General features: G+C 38.3%; 1 protein-coding gene across 2 annotated transcripts in view; it reads right to left on the reverse strand.

Moving 5' to 3' along the window:
• Window positions 1-299: 299 nt before the first annotated feature.
• Window positions 300-22,416, reverse strand: part of ZMAT4 (zinc finger matrin-type 4) — a 732,744-nt gene continuing 710,627 nt past the window's right edge. For both annotated transcript variants that reach the window (XM_078149597.1, XM_078149596.1), the window contains 2 exons: window positions 3,582-3,665; window positions 300-3,106 (listed from right to left, as the gene is read on the reverse strand). In XM_078149597.1, coding sequence (XP_078005723.1) covers window positions 3,602-3,665 — 64 coding nt within the window. In that variant the 3' untranslated portion in view covers window positions 300-3,106; window positions 3,582-3,601. The remainder of the gene's footprint in view (window positions 3,107-3,581; window positions 3,666-22,416) is intronic.

Here is a 22,416-nt window from a genome sequence, read left to right on the forward strand (position 1 = left end):
AGCAGCCAACCATCTCTTAAAGTCTATTTGAGAAAAAAAAAAACAACCACTGTAAGAGGCCCCATGAGCTAGTTTTAGGTGGAAAGTGGCTTAATGTGTATGGGAGAATGGATGCTCTAAGACTCTGACTGGTAGACAGACCACGTCTACCTTAGAGGGACCAGGATAAACCATCTGGCAGAGTCAGAGGCAGCACTTTCAGTTATGATATAAAGGTATAAGGAGGTCAAATTCAGAGAAGTCAGCCAAGTCAAAATCAATCAAGCCATCAACAAACATTTATTGAGCACTTACTATATACCAAAAACTGTACTAAACACTGAGGATACAAAGAAAAAGCAAACAGAAGTTCCTGCCCACATGGGGCTTATATTCTAACAGGAGAGACAACATATATTAATAAGTACATACAAGTTACATATGGAGTAGAGGGACCATAGTAACCTTAGAGGGAAAGGCTCTAGAAGCTAGATGAGGAATGGAAAAAGGACTGGCTTCCTATAGCATTTAAGCTGAGTCTTAAAGGAAGCCGGGATTCTAAGAGGCAAAGGCAAAGAGGGAGATTATTCCCAGCAAAGCGAACAGCCAGAGCAAAGGCACAGGAGATGTGGGAGCAAGAGCACGAAGGCTGGCTTACCCACACCACAAAATGTATGGAGGGAAACATGGTATAAGAACAATGAAAAGGAAGAAAGGAGCCCAATGGTAATGAGCTTTAAATGACAAAAAGAGGAGTTTATATTTGACAATAAAAGAAATAGGGAGCTGCTGGAGTTTAGTGAATAGGGACATTAGATGATCAGAATTGTGGTTTTGTTTTGGAGGGGGCATCACTCTGGCAGATGTATGGAAAGTGGATTGGAGTCAAGGAGAGACTTGGGGCAGGAAGACCAATTAGGAGGCCATTGAGATAGTTTATATGAAGACTATCTGAACTAGGGTGGTGGCTATATGACTAAAGAGAAGAGAAGGTATACAGGAGATGTTCTGGAGGCAGAAAGGACATAATTTGACATCTGACTGAAGATTTGGGGTGAATGAGAGTAAAGAATAGAGGATGACACTGAAATTACAAATCTGATTGACTAGAAGAATGGTGAGGCCCTTGAAAGTAATAGGGAAATTTAGAAGAGGCATGGAATTGGCAGGGGAACACTAAAGGCATGGCAGACATGTTGAGTTAGAGATGCCTATAGGATATCCAATTTGAAATGTCCACTAGTCAATTTTTGGTGACATGGGACAGGAGTTTAGGAGATAGACCATAGCAGGACATGTAAAGCTGAGAATCATCAGCATAAAGATGACAATTTAATTCATGGGAGTTGATGAAATCACTAAGTGAGGAAATAGAGAACCTTGAGGGACACCCAGAATTAGTAGGCATAATACACATGAAGCTCCAATAAAAGAGATGAGGAGAGGCCAGACCAGCAGGAAGAGAACCAAGAGACAGCATATGAAATATGCAGAAGTAGAAGGTGACCAACAGTGTCAAATATTTCAGAGAGGTAAAATATAATGAGTATTGAGATAAGGCCATTAGATTCTGTAATTAAGAGGGTATTGGTCAATTTGTTGGAGAGAAGAGACTCAGGTGAGTGATAATTCAAAAGGCAGATTGCAGAGAGTTTAGAATAAAGGAAATTGGAGGAGGCACTGAGGATGTTTTTTTTATTTCAAGAAGTTTAGCTGAAAAGGGGAAGGGAAACAGAATGATTACTAATAGTGATGATAGATTCTATTGAAAGTTGTTTTTTTTTTAAAGGTGGAGATCTGAGGTTGTTTGTAGACAATTGGGAAGTTACCAGTAAATAAGAAGAGACTGAAGGACAGAGAAAGATATGGAGAGAGAGAGAGGGAAAGAGAGAGACATAGAGACAGAGACAGAGACAAAGACAAAGAGAGACAGAGAGAGACAGAGACACACAGAGACAGAGAAATGGAGAGAGACACACAGAAAGAGACAGAGAGCCAGAGAAAGACAGAGACAGAGGAACAAACAGAGACAGAGACAAGAGAGTGAGAGAGAAGAGAAGAGAAAAGAGAGAGAGAGAGAAAGAGGGGGGGTAATCTGCTAGTGAAGACAAAAGAGGAATAGAAAAGAGGAATAGGATTTAGTGGTGCATGTGAGAGAGATGACCTGGGCAAGAATGTCCACCTCTTCATCTGAGACTGAAGTGAAGCAGAAAATAATGGGGGATGGTGACAGAAAGATCTGAGATGAAGAGAAGGGGAGGAGAAGGAACTCTCAGCAAACACAAACTATTTGGAATTGGAAATTTTTGATTCAAATTCTAACCTTAACTTTTTTGCAGTGAAGTACAAATCAAAATCTTCAGCTGAAAAGGAGAAGGAAGGAGGTGATGTGGAAGGATTGAGAAGAAAAAAAGGTTTGGAACAGAATCTTATAGGGTTTAGAACTACAAGAGACCTTAAAGACCGCCTGATCCAGACTGCTCATTTTACAGATAAAGAGACTGATTAGCAGACAGTCACATAGGTCCCATATCTGAATCAGGATTTAGACCCAGAATTTCTAACTCCAATACAGTGTTATACACCTTTGGTTTCCAAACTATTGGATTATGAGGCCCCTTGTAATATTAAAAAAAATAATAATTCAGAGACCATATCCCAGATGATAGAAATTGTGCCGTTACTATATAATTGAAAAAAGCACATTACAAAAAGCTGCTATGAATGTATTAACAATTTTAAATGAATTTTTTTTTATTAATCACAATAGCATCTACATTTTTTGAAAAATAGCAATACATATATTTGCAATGCATTTGAAATTCAGTCTACATAAGGTACATTTGCTTGTTTATGTTACTGAGCATATTTTATGATAGCTAAATAAAGATCAAAATAATAATGTTGGGTGCACATATGGATTCATGAACCCCTTGCTATAACTTTATGCCCCACCCCCTAAGGGGTCTGCAACCAAAGCATTTGGAACCATTGCACTAAACCATGCTAGAAGGGTCCAGAAGATTCCACTGGCTAGTCAGCAGGCAAAAGAACAAGCCCAGAGAAGTCATCCAGAGTAGGAAACGTCAGGCATTTGCTATAGCTCTAGGCAGGCAAGGTCACAAATCTAGGAGATCAGAGATAGTGACAGTAGTGAGCAGAATAATACCAAAGCAAGACTGTATCTTAGATCAGATACTTTTTGTTCTCCTCCTTGTTTGATACTCCCATATGGGCTCAGGTCATAGTCTGAAGGTTAACCCTGTTCTGATTTGGACAAAGGCAGAAATGATAAGAAACAATGTAGTCTCAAATTTTAGAAAGCATACATTTTACTTGCCTTCTAAGTTGAGAATTTCTCATTGTTCAGAATTGACTTTTAAAAGTGTATGGGATTGGAGCATGTCAATGCCCTGGAGTTTGAGAGTCTGAACCCTCCACAGTCTATTAACCTTAATATTGGAATTACAGGAAACCACTAAATGGATAAATCAATCTTCTCAACCCATGAAGAGTCAGGCATTGAGAAAACAAATTGTCCATTTGTCTTTCAACCTAATTTTAGCCTCTTAGGTTTTCTGGGATATAACCTTTCTACTTACATCAAGCACCCACAATTTCTTCAGTGCTGGTCATCCCTCCAACGACGTCGACTGTATCCCCTCCATGACTTATGTAGTCTTCCACTAAATTTCATAAAATTAAAAATTAGTAATGATGTCCTTAATCATCAATCATTTTTTCATATAGTGTAATTCACCTGGTAAATCCATACTAACAATGAACTGAAGAATGAACTTTTGTCTTTTGGTTCTAGACTTTGTGAGAAAATGAAATTCTTCCTTCCCCCTGTGGGGAAGAAGTTTTTGAAATAAAGAGGGTGCGTCAAAAGATCCAAAGTTTCTCAATCCGTCAGATATCCATGCACTTCCAACCCAAATTAATAAAATTTGGAGGCATGAAGGCAGTTTATTTTTCATGGAATCGATTCAATTAACAAAGGTATATAAGCATCAAAATCATGTGAGCACCTATCTGGGCACATGTCCTTGTTCAATAATGTTTTGAGCAAGTTCAACAACCATTGTTCCTCAAAGGACCAACCATTTCAGTCACCCTGGGCTGTTCTGTTTTGTTTGAGTGAGGGAGGCAACTCTAAATGGCTCGAGAGAACCCATTGTTAAAAATTTTGACTGTAAGCATTTAGAAGTCATTGATTTCTACAAATCTGGGCTTGATTGATTGTTTTGTTGATTGTCTAGACTTAAGAAAGTGGTAATAATGTAGATTAAATCTAAAAATGTCTGTGCATTTTTTTTTCTTGGAGAGCCCAGTTGTTAAACATTTACTAGCACACCCCTGTATTGTTTTATAAACATAATTTGGGTTCAGTAGGAGAACAGTAGAAGACTCAGAGAATGAAGTCACCATCAGACTAGAGGCCTGGTATCTGTAGATTAATGATAATAATAATGATAGATTAATATTATTATAGGTTAATAACAATAATAACTGGCAATTATATAGAGCTTTCAGGTTGGTGAAATCCTTTACATCCATCATCTCATTTGAGCCTAATGCTACCCCAGATTTGAGTAAACCTCACTCATTCCCATATTAATTCCATTCTACCCCATGCAATTCAGTATCATTGCCTTCCACTGAATTCAACAAAAATTTACTAAGCAGCTTGTGTACTAGACATTGGGGATGGGAAACTTTAGATGGGGTCCTGTCCATACTGTCATATGCATATAGGAGTATGACGTGCATACAGAGAACTATAATATATAATATTCCATGAAAAGTGAAACAGAGTCCCAAATGAAGTGCTTTGTGAGGGTTGCTATGTATAGTGGAGATGAGAGAAGGAAGTGGCATTCATGTTGGACTGGGCCTTTCCTCATGCCATTCCCCTGATCAGAAAGCTCTTCACTGGGCTCTTTGCTTGCCTCTCATCCATCCTTCAAGGCCTAGCTACAGTTTCATTTCCTTCCATGAATCCTTTGTTAAGTGCTACAGCCTGCAATGATCGGATCTTTCTCTTCTCTCATGTTGTACAATAATTATTATCTGCATGATTTGCTTGGCTCCTATTATGATACTGATCTGGGAATGTCATACTGTTAACTTGAGAGTGTTCATTCAATAGGGGTGCTATTTGACTTAGTGGATAGAGTTCTAGGCTCAGAATTTAGAAAAGCAGGACTCAAATCCTGATCCAAGGTACTAGTTTTGTGAACTAGGTTAGCCATTTAACCATGTTCTTCAGGCAACTTCCTAGGACTTATCTGCTTGGTCATATACTTGAAGTTTCATGTTTCAATCATTTTTTCAATTGTGCCTGACTCTTTTGGGGTTTTCTTGACAAGGATGCTGGAGAGGTTTGCCTTTTCCATCTTGTTTTATGGATGAGGAAACTGAGGCAAATAGGGTTAAGTGATTTGTCCAGAGTCACACAGCTAGTAAGTATCTGAGGCCAGATTTGAACTCAGGAAGATGAGCCATCCTGACTCCAGGCCTGGCACTTTATCCATTGAGCCATCTACCTGTCCCAGACTTTCTAACACTGACTAGATGACAAATTAATCTGTATTCATGCATTATAACTTTAGCCTTATGTTGTTATTTAAAGGATTTTGCTGGCATATCTCTATATTTTACTTGTCTAATTCCTAGTATTCGGTTTTGTACATATTAGGTAATTCTAATCTGATCCAAATAGAATTTATTAATCCCTTATTGCATGCAAGATACTGCTAGGTGCTAGGAATGCACAGATAAAAGGGAAACAGTTCATGCCCTCAAAGAACCTAGATTGTACTGGAGATTAACAAGGCATTAATAGAGACACATTTCCATTTCTGTTATCCTGCATCTAGCATTGATGAACCCTCTTAAGACTTTAGTGAACGAAACGTACAACTATTCTGTACATAACTTGAAGTCTGGGATGCCACACTATAGCAAATTAAGCTGCTCATATGTTTTAAACATCTTCACTGTACTCTACAGTGGTGAATGGATACTGTGTGTGAGGGCAAACTGGAGAAGAAAGATAATGACTCAGGCAACTCATGTTTCTGTAGGACTTTATGGTTCACAAAACATTTCATACGTCTTATCTCATTTGATCCTCTCAACAATCAACTATGTGGTAGATAGTGCAATAATATTTTCTTCAATTTACCAGTGAGAAAACTGTAGCTCAAAAAGATGAGTTGGTTTGTCGAAATGGTAAGTAGATACGATTTGCATGCAAATTTTCTGAATCCAAGTTCAGGGAAAAGGTCAAATTCTAGAAAATATCCTTTGAAAATCCCTGAGCCCTTCATTAATTTTCCTTCCTAAGTTATTCACATATGATCAGTCATATCACCTGACTATCTTTGGAATACAAAGATGATATTATTGTCTTATGAGATCAAATGCGATAATAATTATAAATTGCTTGCTTAGCACCACGCCTGTCACATAATAGGTTCTTATTAAATGTTTGTCTTCTTCTATAGAAAATATTCTATGAGGTTTTTTTTCCCTCTTCTTTTTTTCACCTCTCTAACCTATTAGTTCTCATCTCCTGTCAATTCTACCTTATCCCCCAGGTAATGACTGGTGTGTGCCCTCAACCAGGATTTGAGCTCAATAGAGGCCTATGGGTAGAAGGGATATAGCTTATGTCCATTTGGCCCATCTTCTAGGGCCTCTTCTAGACCCTAGAACTACCTGTTAATCAACCTCGTAGATGTATGATATGCAAAAAGATAAAATGCTACCACAGTTCTATAGATAATATTTTTTCAGGCCTAGAGATAGGCTTTGGCGAATTTATTCATGTCAGAAATTAAGGCCATGAATATATTTTATGGCGTATTTATTCTTTTACTAAACTTGTATTCCCTGAGCAAATTTCCAAAGAGCTAGAGTTATCTGTGTAGAAGAATGAACCCTTAAACTTTTGGATTATGGGAAGTGAGCAAATCAAGTTTTTTTTTTTCCACTACTTAGCCTAGAAATAAGGGACAATAAAATTTCAAAGTCAGCCGTGGGGTGAGTCCACTCTTTTCCTTTTCTCCTTCCTTCGCCCTTCAGTCACACAAATATTCAGACATCAAAGTGTAACTCTTGGAGTAGAGGTAACAGATAATACCCTGCTTCCCCACCAATCTTTTCTCTAGACCCTATGGAAATTGAGGAACACTTGTGAAGCACCATTGACATGTGTCAGAGTTGAGATCTGTCACGTAAAAAAGGGAAAAGTGAGGAACCACTTTGGGTGTTGTCATGCCCATGAAATTGATTTGGTAATACAGATGCTTCCTAGATACCTAGTGGAGACATGACACCAAAATGATACTGAAATGTTTTCTTTCTCTGGTATCACAATACTTTCTCTGATTGTAATGAAAAGCCCTTGATAAACCTCAATAAGACACCCAAGTTCTGTGAATGAGTTATCTTTCACCATGACAAAATTCATTTAGAGAGCATTTACTGGTAAATGGGGGACATGAAAGCCTGATCAGCATAGGACAAAGAGATGAGAGAAACAACAACAATGAATTCATCACAGGGATACCTGTTGTTCAAAGCCCATGTAAAACAGGGTAAAAAACAAACAGCAACTGTCCTAGGTTCAGTTTCCCGGTACTATTCTCCAGCATGGCCTCAATAACTACCAGCGTGCTGAGTCTTGCGTCACTCCCTAGACCACGAGTTCTACCTACTTCTTTGCTTTACCTTACCCTTCTCAACCTCATACTTTGCTTGCCCACAGCTATGGTGCTTACCAGATACTTTCCATTAGTGAGATTCCTGGTCATGGCTCTTTCTTGGCAGTTTTATTGCTTTCCCAGTCCCCTGGTATAATTAGCAAAAGTTAACCTAAGCAGTGACATAATTCTCTAGGGAAAATTGCTGCTTGCCATAATATGGACCATGGAAAAACATCCCCAATTCTTATTATTAAGTTACATAATATCAGACTGGAAGTGACTTTTAAACATCTTTGCCAGAAGGGACCTTGCAACATAGAACTGGAAGGATAGAAGGGACCTTTCTAGATTTAGAAGTAGGAAGCTTCTTGGAGCAGGGGTATGCTGGAGCCAGCTTGAACCTGATCTTGAAAGCCAATTATTAAATTTTCAGTGTGAACATTAAAACCTTGGAAATCAGCAAATGCTATAATTCAGAGCTTGATTTATTATTTTGTTGACTGCATATATTTGATACAGAGATGGAGAAAACATTAGTAATGAAAATTAAGCTTAAGTGTGCTGTGCACACATTTCTCCCCCAGAGAAGCAATAGTTAAACATTTTTCATCACACTTCTGTCTTGGAGACCATATAGTCCAATTCTCCCATTTTAGAGAGGAGGAAACTGGGGCCTAGAAAAGTTAAATGATGTAGCCAAGTTCACAAAGTATGACAGTGCCATATCTCTGGCAAAAGAAGAGGCAGGGTTTGAACCTTAGTTCAAATGCTTTCACACCAAAATGACTTACATTCACAATACTATTCTTTCTCTTCATGTTAATTGTCTAAAACTGTATTATTGACTCACAAGCTCCCAAGTATATAATACAAATACTCTCCATCCATGCTACTTCCTTTGCTACAACTCAATCAGCTTCAGATATCTCTGAAATGACCAACATCAGCCCTGAGACCATTTCCTGGTACCCTTAAATAAACCCTAATCATTGCTGACAATTGTGTCCCCTTACAGCCTCAGGCTTACATCTGCTTCTTCTTTCCTAAATGGCTCCATAACATTTTGCCCCTCTGACACTGGAACTCCCTGCCAAAGCTTTTGGCTCTCATTGCCTAAGGGCTGACCTTCTACCAAACTTTGAGAATCTTTAAAGATTGTTATTGTGCAGAAGTCTCTGCAGTGGGGAGAACTAGCTGTTTGCAGATCCATTCCCACCCGGGTAGTGGAAGAGGACCTGGATGTACATGTAGCAAATACTTTACTGACATTTTAATAAAGTGAACTCAACCAGACAAATGTTCATTAAGCCCCTACTATGCATAGGACCCTGTGCTGAGCACTGTAAGCACAAAGATGAAAAAATAACATAGTCCTTGTCCCTAAGGAGCTTACTATTACTGGGGGAATGGGAGGATGTGTACAGAAAAAAAATTAAAGCACCAGTATACAGGTTGCATTATTACTAAATACACAAGAGATAGCAAAGCAGCATGAGAAATTCTGGGGAAAAGATATCATATTCAGCTGACAAAACCAAGGAAGGTTTCCTGAAGGAGGTGGCAAATAATAAGAACAAAAATAGGTAGCATTTACATAGGACCTACTACGTGCCAAGCACCAGGCTAAGCACTCTCATCTCTTTGTCCTATGCTGATCAGGCTTTCATGTCCCCCATTTATCAGTAAATGCTCTCTAAATGAATTTTGTCATGGTGAAAGATAACTCATTCACAGAACTTGGGTGTCTTATTGAGGTTTATCAAGGCTTTTCATTACAGTCAACTGATTCTTACAACAGCCCTGGGAGGTAGATGCTATTATTATTCTAATTTTATAGATGAGGAAAATGATCTGGACCTTGAAGCAAAAAGAATGATTTCAACAAATTTTTTTTTCCAGTGCCTGGTCTCCTTGATTTACTTGCTACCTTTAATATCATAGACCACTCCCTCTTTCTGTGTGCCCTGTCCTCCGTTGTCTTTTGTACCATCAGACAGTAATGGTTCTTTATAACTGATATTTCTCTGTCTCTTTTGGAGAATTCTTTTCTTATTCAAACCTCTTAAATAGGTACATTCTAACAATCTATCCTTGACCCTCAGTTGGTGACATAATTTGTTCCAATTATTACCCCATGGGTCCTGTATTTTTGGATATCTCCACCTGGGTGGTCCATCAACATGTCAAATGTATTTGAAATTGAACTTATCTTTCCTACAAAACCTTACTTTTCAAATTTGCCACTCTGCCCCAAAGTCACTAAACTATGCACATCCTTTGACTCAGTGATACCACTATTAGGTCTATATCCTAAAGAGATCAGAAAGAAAGGGAAGGACCTATACATAAAATAATATTTATGGTGGTACTTTTTGTTATAACAACAAGCTGTAAACAAGGGCAGGGTGTCTATCAATTGAGCAATGGTTGGACAAATTATGGCATATGAATGTAATGGAATATTATCACATAAAAATAATGAAATGGTCATTTTCAGGGAAACCTACAAAGACTTGTTTGAACTGATGTGGAGTGAAGGAAGAGTCAGGAGAAGAATTTATTCAGTAACAATAATAGCATACAGAATAAAATCTTTGAAAGATGATCAATATGATGTCCAACCATGACTCTAGACCACTAATGATGAAGCATGCTACCTACATTCTAAAAGAGGGATGATGGATTCAGGGTGCATAATGAGAGATAGATTTTTGTATATGGAAAAAAAATCATAGATTTTTTTTTGCTTGACCATGCTGATTCGTTTCAAGGATCACATTTTTCTGTTATTAATTTTTATTTTGGGAGTATGTGTGTTGGGAAGGAGGAGGGAGATGAGGGAGCTAGCAATAGGATTGGCCAAACAAAAAAAAAAGGAAAAGAGAAGCATTAAAGTATTTTAATGCACAGAAGAGAACAGAAAGAAGGCTAGAGAGAATTAAAAAAAACAATTTTGAGTTACATGTTGAATTTATTATGTATCTACAAAGAACAAAAAGATATAAATAATAGAGATTTTCAATTTCACGTACAATCTTCTTTTTCTGTTCTATTATAGACAAAAACTCATTTTATTGGGTATTTATTATATTCAAAATAAGACATATAATTCTAAAATATAATAATAATAATCTAACTTTCCCCCTAACTATTCTATATCTGTTAATGATACTAACACGTTCCTCATCATCTACATTCATAGCATTAGAGATGCTGTCTTTGACCTTTCCCTCTATCTTACCTTATAATTCAACCAGCTGACAGATTCTTTTGATTTTGTCTCAACCATATTTCTCATTTCTATTCCCTCATTTCATTTCCTATTTCAACCACCCTCGTTCAGGTACTCATCTCTTCATGTCTAGGCTATTTTATAATAGCCGAGATAATAATAGCCTGACAACCTAATGAATAAAATTCAAATTCCTGCTGCTCACATTCAAGGCCCCTTGCAAACTGGATTCAACTTATGCTTTGAGCCTTATTTTGTTCACTTCACTTCACTTCACTTCACTTCACTTCACTTCGCTTCACTCCCTCCACATTTTGCCCAAACAGGACTACTCTCCATACTTTGTACTAGTCTTGCCTCGATGTCTTTGTTTCCATTAGCTCCAGTTCTTGAAACTGACTCCCTGCTCAACCCTCATCTCTGCGTGTTGATGTCCCTCCCTTCATTCAGGGCTAAAACCAGCTGCTATGTTCTCCAAGATGTCTTCCCTGAAGCTCTTTTCCCAAAGGAAAGAAACTTCTTTATTCCATTCAAACTCTCCTTGCACATTATTATAAGTCTCCCTACCGCAGTCTCTCCTCCACTCATCAACTAAAGTGATTTCCCTAAAGCACAGGTCTGATCATGTTGCTACCCCCACCCTTTACTCCATAAACTCCACTACCTTTACTCCATTGCCTCCAAGGTAAAATATTAAATCTTCAGTTGTGTGTTCAAAAGCCTTCATAACCTAACCACTACTATGATCTCTCCAGTCTTCTTACACATTATAGCCCCTGCCTCCCCCCAGAACAAAACTCTTTGATCTAGTAATGCTGGCCGCCTTGTTGTTCCACGAACTCTATCTGTTCACTCCCATCATTTTCACTGGCTGTCCTTCCTATCCCTCTTGTCCTGTCCTCTCCCTCCTTATCTCCACCTCTTGCCTTCCCTGGCTTCCTTCAGGTCCTAGCTAAAATCCTACCTTCTACATGAAGCATTTAATTCTTTTGCCTTCCCTCTGCTCATTATTTTTTATTATCCCGTCATAGCTTGTTTGTACATAGGTGTTTGAGAATTCTTTCCTCCCATAAACTGTGAACTCGTAGAGGGTGGGATCTGTGTTTCTTTGTATCCACAGTGCTTGACATTTAGTATATGCCTAATAAATGTTTATTGACTGACATTATCTAAACTTCTCAGAGGAAAAATAGGTAGGAGACCACAGACCAAAGTTCTAGAGGCAAAGCCAGTTTGGGAAGAACAGAAAACTCTCAAGAAAGAAATTCTGAAGACACCAAGGAAAACCAATCTGACAGAGAAGGAAAAAAGAGAGTTATCTGAAAAGAGTGATGTAGACGTATAGTTAACTCAGCAAGAAACAGATTTTTAAAAGGCATGCAAAGAAGTCAGAAATCATGGCACAAAATAAAAGACGAACACAAAAACATTGTGTGGCACCATAAAAATAGTGTTAAAAGTACAACACCTCAGAATGAGTTGAGATTGGCAAGAAAAGCTTACCAAAGGAAATTATTTTTACAAAAATAAGTAGGGGAAAAGGGGAGGATGAAAGTATAGTACTGCTGCTCAGGGTAGATGAGATTATTGACTATAGGGAGAAGGCAGAGCTGCTCATTTTTATTTAGCTTCTATTTTCTCTGCCAAGGAGAATGACCTTTGGACTGGAAAGGATGAAACAAAAGTGGCTGAGAGTTGGTACCCCAAATAAGTAAAAAAAATACTAATAAGCACTGAGCTGCCTTTAATGAGTTCAAACCACTTGGCCCAGGTAACTGACATTCTTGGGCAATGAAAAAGCCAGCATATATGACTGATAATCTACTGTCCCTGATACATGAATAATATAGAATAAGGAAAAATACATGGTACAAAAGATAAATAAATGTGGTTTCAGTTTTGTACATAAAATGACAAGAAAGTGAAATCTGCAAACTATTGGACAGTGGGCTTGATTCTGATTTGTGCTACATTTCTAGTCTGTATTATTAAAGAGATGATGGCGTAGAAGAGGAAAGAGAGATCACAAAGCATCCACATGACTTTATTAAAGGAAGGTCATGTACATCAGGGAAATACTGTCAATATAATATAGAAAGATCTTATCCATAATTGACATAGTCACTCATGCTGTTCCTTTAGGGAAAAATGGAGAGAGGTGATAGGTTTATAGGTTGGAAGTGCAGAATGAGAGATATATTTTCAGATACACCAATATGTAATCCCCCCACCTTCCCCAAATCCCCACCTTTTGGCCTGGCTTTATTATTACAAGGGAGTTATCCTGTGGGAAAGAAGTTTTTTGGAGAGTGTGCTTGGGTAGTGAAGGTGATAAAATAGAAGAAAAGAGTATTAGTGAAATATTTTAAAAAGACATAACAGGGTGTAATTAGGTAGACCCAGAGCTGGTTGAATAGTCAGGCCCAATATGTAGATATTAATGGTTGATGTATTAAAAACGGAAGATTTCCAGGTCAGCAGCCCAGGGATCTGTGCTTGGTACTTTACTAGTTAACATTTTTAATTTGATAAAAGGCATGATTTTTTATTTTCCAATGACAGATAGCTGTAGATATAGCTAATGTAACTGGAAGACAGAATTAGAATAAAAACAAAATCTTGATAGGCATAAATATAGGGCTGAATTTCAGAAAATGCACAGTAATGGGATGTGATAGGACAAAATTGCCCCCAGGACCTAATAGGCTTCACCTTCCCTATCATGGCTTTTAGGTCATCTAGAAATATAAAATGTCACAGCCAGCCCTGTGGAATCTGTGTCTCTATGACTTGGTGAGTGCCAAAGACCACACAAGTTGCCAAACTCTGATGACATACTGAACATATATGTTTCCAGATGGAGATGAGGAGGGCTGTATTCAAAGAAACTAAGTGCCACTATAGCCTTGTTTCATATTCTTGCTGTGTTAGAGCAAATTAACCTTCTTATATTAAATGTTAAATGACTTGTGAGTGCCTCATTTCATTTCACATTGAACCTAAAATAAGAAGAAAATGGCATTAGAGCCATGCCTACAATAGGGGGTGAACATTTGTGTTAAAAAAATCAACTTCCAAGTAAGGGAGGGAAGGTGTGGCTAAAAAGTATTTCACCTGAAAAAAAGATAAGGGGGTCTTAACGGACTACAAGCTCAATGAGTCAATAGTATAATATGGCAGACAAAAAAAAAACTAACACAATTTTGCATTAAGAGAGCCATAGAATCCAGGAACAAGGTAACAATTTTTCCATACTTTGCCATGGCCAAAACACATCTGATTTTTGTATTCATTTCTGGGCACCACAATTTAGGGTGGACACTGATAAACTGGAGAGGGTCCAGAGGAAGGTAGTTGGGAAAATGAAGGGCCTTGGAATTATACCATGAGGAGTAGTTAAAAGAAATACGCATGTTTACTTTGGAGAAAAGAATTTATGGCAGTGGAGGTAGCAGAGCATGATAGCTGTTTTTAAGTATTTGAAAAACTGTCATATGGAAAAGGAAATGGACTTCAGAGTTTTTGTTTGTTCGTTTGCTTTTTTCCTTTTCTTGCCAGGATGCACTCCTTCAAACTTCTCCATCATGCTCCAGAAAGGTCTTCTTTCTGGAATATCACTTCAGCTCTTGAACTGGAAATACTCTTGCCTTTGAAATCCCTTCCTCTGATTGGAAAGATCCTCTCAGACTCTCCATTTAAGGAGGCCACCCAGGTCATCCATCTCTTCATTTCCTACCAGATTATATTTCTCTGGACTTTTTCATCATGTCCCCATGCTGGATACTTTCTCTCCTACCACCTACTTTCAACTTCCTTGGATGTATTGTGTCCTCCATTAAAATATAAGCTTCTTGAGGCCAGAGACTATATATTTTTTTGGCTTGTATTTGTATTCTCAGCACTTGGCACAGAACCTAGAACACAGTAAGTGCTTAATAAATGCTTGTTGACTGACTGGTCTATTTGCTTGTTTGTTCGTTTTTACCCTTGAAGGTAAAATTAAGAGTAGTGAATAGAAAATGCAAAGAGGCAAATTTGTTCTTGATGCAAGGAAATACCCTAATAATTAGCACTATCCAAATGTAGAAGGACATTCCTTGGGGAGGTGATGGTTTAACCTTCACTGGAGGTCTTCAAGTGAAGGTTGGATGAACATTTGTTTGGGCATATGGGATTCTTTTTAGGGTACCAATTGGATACAATGCTCTAGATTGGAATAGATGGCTCCCGAGGGCCCCTCAAACTCTGTGATGCTGTGATTTAGTGACTTTTCTATTTTTACTCTTATCGAGGCAGCTGAATGCCAAAGTGGATAGATCACTGGAGCTACATTCAAGACGATCTGAGTTCTTACTAGTTGTGAAGCCTTGGGCAAACTATGTAACTTCTGTCTGCCTCAGTTTACTCATCTGCAAAATGAATCCAATGATAGCACCTACCTCCCAGGGCTGTTGTGATGAAGCAATGAGATAATATTAGTGAAGTGTGTGGAATACCTTAAAGTGTTTGGTAAATGCTAGCTATCATTATTATTGTTACTTACATGTACAAATGTCTCTCCTTACTAGACTGTAAGTTACTTTAGATCAGAACTTACGCTTACCTTTCTTTGTATATCTGACACTTAGCACAGTGTTTTCACAGTAGGTACTTAATAAGTGTGGAATTTAATTAAAGAGTCAATGATGTAGAAGGTATCCCTATACATGCACATGCACAGAGATATAATGTGCAAATTCACAGAGGAAAGCAAAGAAAGGATGATATTTGAGAACAGCTAATAGGTTGGAGAACAGAATGAATAAGGAAAGTACTGTGAAATACAGGTGGCATATTAGACCAAGGACAATGGAGGACAATGCTAAAATAAAGAGTTAATGAAACATTTTGAGTAGAGCACTAGGGTGATCAGAGCTCTCATAAATAAGGAAAATTATAGAGGCATTAGTGGGAAGGATGGCTTCAAGTTGGAAGACAGGAAAGTTGAGACAGGAAAGACACTTAGCAGGATATTAAAATAGACTGGGTGAAAGATAGTAAGCTGAAAAAAAAAGAAGAAAAAGATAACAAGCTGAACTAGGGTTGTGACAGTGGGGTTAATGAGGAAGCAAAATGAACACCACTGTAGAGTAGTAAGGACCCTCTTATGCTACATATTGAATGGCACCTATCTTGTATACAAAATACTGGATTAGGGCTATGAAGGAGTACAGGAATTAAGGAAAGTATGAGAGCTGATGATAAGTATGGGAGGAAAGTCCAAAAAAGAAGAATGAAGCTGAGAATTAGAGCAAGTTACATTTAACAAAGTTCAAAGTAGTCTAGAAAAAATGACATCGTATTTCTTTTCTCCATTAAGGTCTAGTACGGTCTCCCTAGCTCTTAGGCACCATCTCTCTTATCTCTGCACAAGGCTTCTAGTGATCTTTTAGCCAAAGCAAATTCTACTGAGCTCCCTGTATTCTCCTCACTTCAACTAAAGCTTGTACCCCTCAAACAAACAGGAAGAAGAAAGGTAAGCAGGCTTCCTGGTTAGCCTGAATAGATAGAACTCTGTAGTAGGTGGCTTGACTGATCCCATGTCATCTGGCTTCCCATTAACTCACATCCATTCATTATTCAGACTCTCAGATACCACTTGAAGGTCTCCAGTGACCTCTCAATATTAAATACAATGTATCTTTCTCAGTCTTTTACTCTCTCACCTCTCTGTGGCCTTGGATTTGAATTTTGATTAAAGGGGCCATCCCTTGACTCACTTCTTAAACAGGCCTAATCACTGAATAAGCATTGCCTCTGTCAAAGTGAGAATTCAGAAAGACCTTAGTTGAAAAGAGGAATGTCTCCCACTGGGCAGTTGTTCTGATCTATATCCGGCCGCAGGACCCAGATGGCTTTGGAGAAGAAAGTGAGGCTGGTGACTTTGCACAGCCCTTCGTCACTCAGATCCAATTCCTTTACAAATCATGGCATCATCTTCGTGATGTCAGGATCCTCTTTAAGAACAAAGGACAAACCACAACCTATAAGTACTCTGAGCTGCCAAATAGCCCTAACTCTCTCCTTTCCTCTCCTTTCTTCTCCTCTCCTCTCCTCTCTGTAAATTTTGATGGCTGAAGCCTATCTTGATATCCTGAGGTTTACAGGTAGCTTTCTTTCTTAAAGACCATACCTGAAACCCAATTCATTCTGGCTCTCCTTGATTAGCCAACAACAGGTCTCTGCCCAAGCGGCACTTAATCATTATTTTTGGAGGCCTTGATGGCTCAGAGTGAATGTTAATAGTAATTGTTTCTCTTTTGGCCAGGAACAACCTTGAGGATTTCCCCCTCCCTGTTTGATTTTTTTTTTTTAATTTCGAATAAAGGGACCATCTCTTGAATCACTTCTTTTTTTTAAATTAATTTATTTTGGTTTATCAACAATCACTTCTGTATACTTTTGAGTTCAAAATTTTTCTCTCCCCTCCTCCCCACCACCCTCCCCAAGATGGCACACAATCTGATATAGGCTATACATATACATTCCTATTAAACACATTTTCACATTAGTGATGTTGTAAGTAAGAATTAGAACCGATAGGAGGAAATCGCCAGAAAGAGGAAACAAAACTCAACAAAAGAAAAAAAATAGCAAATAGTTTGCTTCTTTCTGCATTCAAACTCTATAGTTCTTTCTTTGGATGTGGATTGCATTTTTCCATCTCAAGGCCTTTGGCGATGTCTTAGATCCTTCTATTGCTGGGAAGGGTTAAGTTTATCAATATTAGTCACGGCACAATGTGGCTGTTACTGTGTGCAACATTCTCTTGGTTCTGCTCATTTCACTCAACATCAGACCATACAAGTCTTTCCAGATTTTTCTGAAGTCAGTCTGTTCATCATTTCTTACAGCAAAGTAGTATTTCGTTACATTCACATACCACAACTTGTTCAGCCATTCCCCAATTGATGGGCATCCTCTCAACGTCCAATTCTTTGCCACCATAAAAAGAGCTGCTACAAATATTTTTGGGGTGGTCCTTTTTCATTTGTCTGATGTCTTTGGGATATAGCCCTAGAAGTGCTATTACTGGGTCAAAGGGTATACATATTTTTATAGTCCTTTGGGCACAGTCCAAATTGCTCTCCAAAATGGTTGGATTATTTTATGACTTTACCAACAATGCATTAGCACTCCAATTTTTCCACATCTTCTTCAACATTTATCATTTTCTTGTTTTGTCATCTTGGCCAATCTGATAGGTGTGATGTGGTACCTCAGAGTTGTTTTGATTTGCATTTCTCTAATCAATAGTGATTTAGAGCATTTTTTCATATTACTATAGATGGCTTTAATTTCTTCATCTGAGAACTGCCTGTTATATCCTTTGACCACTTACCTTGACTCACTTCTTAAACAGGCCTAATCACTGAATGGGCATTGCCTCAGTCTCGGAAAGACTTGGAAAGTCAATAGTCCTCTTTGAGAACAAGGACAAACCACAAGGCTCCCTCCCAAGAATCCTGTAATATTTCCCTACCCTCTTTATTTTATTTTAATCTGTGGTTAAGTACCTACGTGATCTTCAACAAGTCATTTCAAGTCTTGTGTTCTTGGACCTTGTGTTCTTTATGATTAAAATGGACTATATAACTTTTAAGGCTCATTCCAATACTATTCTTTTGTAAACCAAGGAATTACACTTCAGATTATCTGTTCTGTCAAAGTGTTTTTTTTTCCATTCAGGTGAAGCCCATTATTTTGTTTATATGGTTTTCTGGAATGGAGAATAAACAGAATTTTATGCCATAAGCATGATTTTTTTCTTTTCTTCCCCTTTTTTTTGGAGGCATTTGGGGTCAAGTGGCTTTCCCAGGGTCACACAGTAATTATCTGAGGCTGGATTTGAACTCAGGTCCTCCTGACTCCACAGCCAGTGCACCACCTAGCTATTCCCAGGATTTTTTCAAAGATACATTTCGTAGCTCTAGAGCTCTCTGTCTCTGTTTCTGTCTCTGTCTCTGTCTCTGCTCTCTCTCTCTCTCTCTCTCTCTCTCTCTCTCTCTCCCCCTTCTTTTATCCCTTGCCTTGCTGTTTCTTTTGTTTTTTCCTTTCATTCTTTGCAATCCATGGGAAGAAAATATTTCAGGAAGAAGGAAAAAGGAGTTGAAATAGCCTCTGAAGCATTTGGGTAAGACACAAAGGAGAAAGCTTCCAGAGGCTGGCTACTAGAAATAGCTTCCTACCATTCGTACAGTGAGGTCGATAAGCAATTACAAATCTGAACAAGCAAGACATGGGCAGGCCAAGATGGAAGGTATTTGAGAATCCAAAACCAGGTTCTGGAGGCTTACCCTACCCAGAACAGTGATTACTTTGCATCTACATGAGTTTGGAGGGTTAGTCACCAGGATCCTACTGAGCAATTTTGTCTTCAGTCTCCCAGGGAAAGAAATACTCTCCATGATCATGGAAATGTTCCCTTTAGTTTATAATTCAAATGGTCCATGCTCTCATCACATCCTGAGCCCTCTTCTCTCCTCCTCCATACCTCAAGATTGCTCTTTAACACTGGTCACAAAGTATAAGTTGACCATTCTTTTCATGGATAACCCCTTCATGTATGCCCTTTCTTATATCCCCCTGTGCTTTGCTGAATCTTTCATTCCTGTACTTTTTTTATACTTTCAATTTCTCTCTAATGATATCTTACCTTCTACCTACAAACATGCTCAGGTCTATCATCCTTTAACAATACTTCCCCCCCAAAACAACCTATCCCTCAAACTCTCAATGTATCATTCTATATCTTCTTTCTTTTTCTGCTGAACTTCTTCAAAAACACTTTATACTTACTCCTGTTTTCTCACCACAGGTTCATGTCTCAATCCCCTCTAATACAATGCAATTGATTTAGTTCTAGGCAGAGTATTGTCATTGGGCTACTATGGAGAAGTCTGGTAAAGGTCTTCAAGTTGAGCAGCTCTTTCTGGACGTTTTCTTCTTGTCCCCAAGTTGATTTGTATAGATCTGAGGCATGATGGCCAGAAAGGAATTTCCTGCCATAGTTCTAACAAACTCCTATAGAGTTTTCTTAACTGGAATCCCCAGAATGATTTGAGGATATCCAAGCTCTGGACCCAAAGAAAAGATAAAAGTTTGAAAATAATTTTTGAATCTCAATTCAGATTAGAATTTGCACTGAGAGTACAAGTAAAGGCGGGCAGGAGAGAATTTTCTTGGTGAGGCAATTGGGGTTAAGTGACTTGCCCAGAGTCACACAGCTAGTGAGTGCTATATGTCTGAGGTTAGATTTGAACTCAGGTCCTCCTGACTCCAGGGCCAGCGCTCTATCCACTAAGCCCCCTAGCTGCCCTTGAGAATTTTTTAAAATGTCAATGCTGAAGGGGTTTCACTAGCAAACTGGTTGGTTATATAAGTTGGAATTTCCTCAAAAGAGGTAGATTCACAAAACAGGTAACATAGTCACATGGTCTTATGAACAGAAAGACTATTTATCATTTATCTTATGGGACAAGAAACAATAACAACTAAGGCCCAGTAGATGGCAACATCAGGCAGCTCAGTAGAGGTCCTCATTTCAATGGAGAGAAGATTGATTGAAGGATCATAGCTCAGAGAAGAGTTATTCAAAGCCCAGTGATCTCAGTAGAGATACCCAAAGATCTGCTAAGAGTAGGTAGCAACATCAGAGGTAGAGGTAGTATGGATATTGCTTTGGGGATACAAGCTCTTTCTTCTTGCTACAAATATTCCCTGGACACACATGTTCCCTTCATATTTGTCCCTTGATACTTGTCCCCTGGACACATACACACATTCCCTGCATAATCTCCACCATTTGCTTGTGGCATAGTAATCTGTGGGAAAATATGCTTCTGAATGTATGGCAGGGAGATGTTTCTTGTCATTTGTTTTGCTAGGCTTTTAATAAAAGAAATACTTTGATAGGGGCTCATGAGCTAAAGTTTTGAGTGGCTGACCCACAATGTGCCTCAAATGTCGCATAACTTTCTGGATACCTATATGTTAGGACAGCATATAAGTACCCAGAAAGTTGTGACTTTTTCTCAGTCGTCACACATGTTGGCCTTTCTATAGCATTTAGCATGTTTAGCCACTTTGGTCTCCTTGATAGTCTCATTCAGTTTCCTGACACTACTTTTGATTGTCCTCTTTTAAGTCTGATGGCTCCTCTCAGTCTCCTTGGCCCATTTTACCACCTCTTGAGTGTAGGTGTCCCTTGATTCTCTTTTCAGTATACAGCAATTCTTTTGGAAAACTCATCTACTCCGATGTCTTCAATTATCCCTTCTATTCAGATAACTTTCAAATTTTAATATGTAGCCCTAATTAAAGATCATAGAATTTCAGAGTCAGAAGGGACCTCTGCATAGTGCCTGGCACATAGCAGGTGCTAATAAATGCTAGTTGATTGGATGACTGCAGACCCTAATGAGGTGGACCTAGTGCTTCTCTAGGCCTCCTATTATACTTTGGATAGCTCTAATTATTATTACATCTTCTTCCCTTGTATCAAACATAAATTTGACTCTTTACAACATTATTCCATTGCCTCTAATTCTGCCCTCTACAGAGAAATCTAATCCATCTTCCATATTATGATTCTTCAAGTATTTGAAGAAAGCAATCATATTCCCTATCCACATTAGTCTTGTCTTCTCTAAGCTAAATATCCCCAGCTCTTTCAGATGATTCTTATATGAATTGACCTTGAATTCTTTCACCATCCTGGCTGTTCGCCTTTGGATCTTTTCCACCTTATCAATATTCTTGTAATATATGACATCCAGATTGATCATAATATTTCATCTCTCTACTGAGCTCTAGTAAAACATTTCTAAATGACTACTGGGCATTTTCACTTATATTCCCTTTAGAATTTTAAACCTAACTTATCCAATACTGAATTCACCTTCCTCCAACAAACCTTACCCTCTTTCTAACTTTTCTATTTCTTTTCATGGCATTACCGTGCTACCTTAAGACTTGAACCCTCAAGGTCATCTTTAACTCTTCCCTCCTTCTCATCTCTCATATTTAACTATTTGATAAGGTCTATCAATTGTACTGCTACAAAATATCTCATATCCATCTCATCCATATTGATGTCTTCCTCAGTAATTCAAATACTTGCCACCTTTCAACTTAGATTTTATATTACTTTTAAAATTTTCTTTTGCAAATTGTGGTATGCGATTATGATGGAGTACTATTGTGCTATAAGAAATGATGAGCAGGATGCTCTCAGAAAAACCTGCAAAGATTTACATGAACTGATGCAAAGTGAAATGTACTGTGTACAAAGTAACAGCACTATTGTAAGATGATCAGCTTTGAATGACTTAGCCATTTTCAGCAATACAATGATCCAAGACAACTCTGAAGGACTTATGCTGAAAAATGCTACCCATCCCCAGAGAAAGAACTGATGATGTCTGAGTACAGATTGAAACACACTTTTTG

Source organism: Phascolarctos cinereus, unplaced genomic scaffold (genome assembly GCF_003287225.1).
Source record: "Phascolarctos cinereus isolate Bilbo 61053 unplaced genomic scaffold, phaCin_HiC Scaffold_2;HRSCAF=192, whole genome shotgun sequence".
Lineage (NCBI taxonomy): Eukaryota > Metazoa > Chordata > Mammalia > Diprotodontia > Phascolarctidae > Phascolarctos > Phascolarctos cinereus.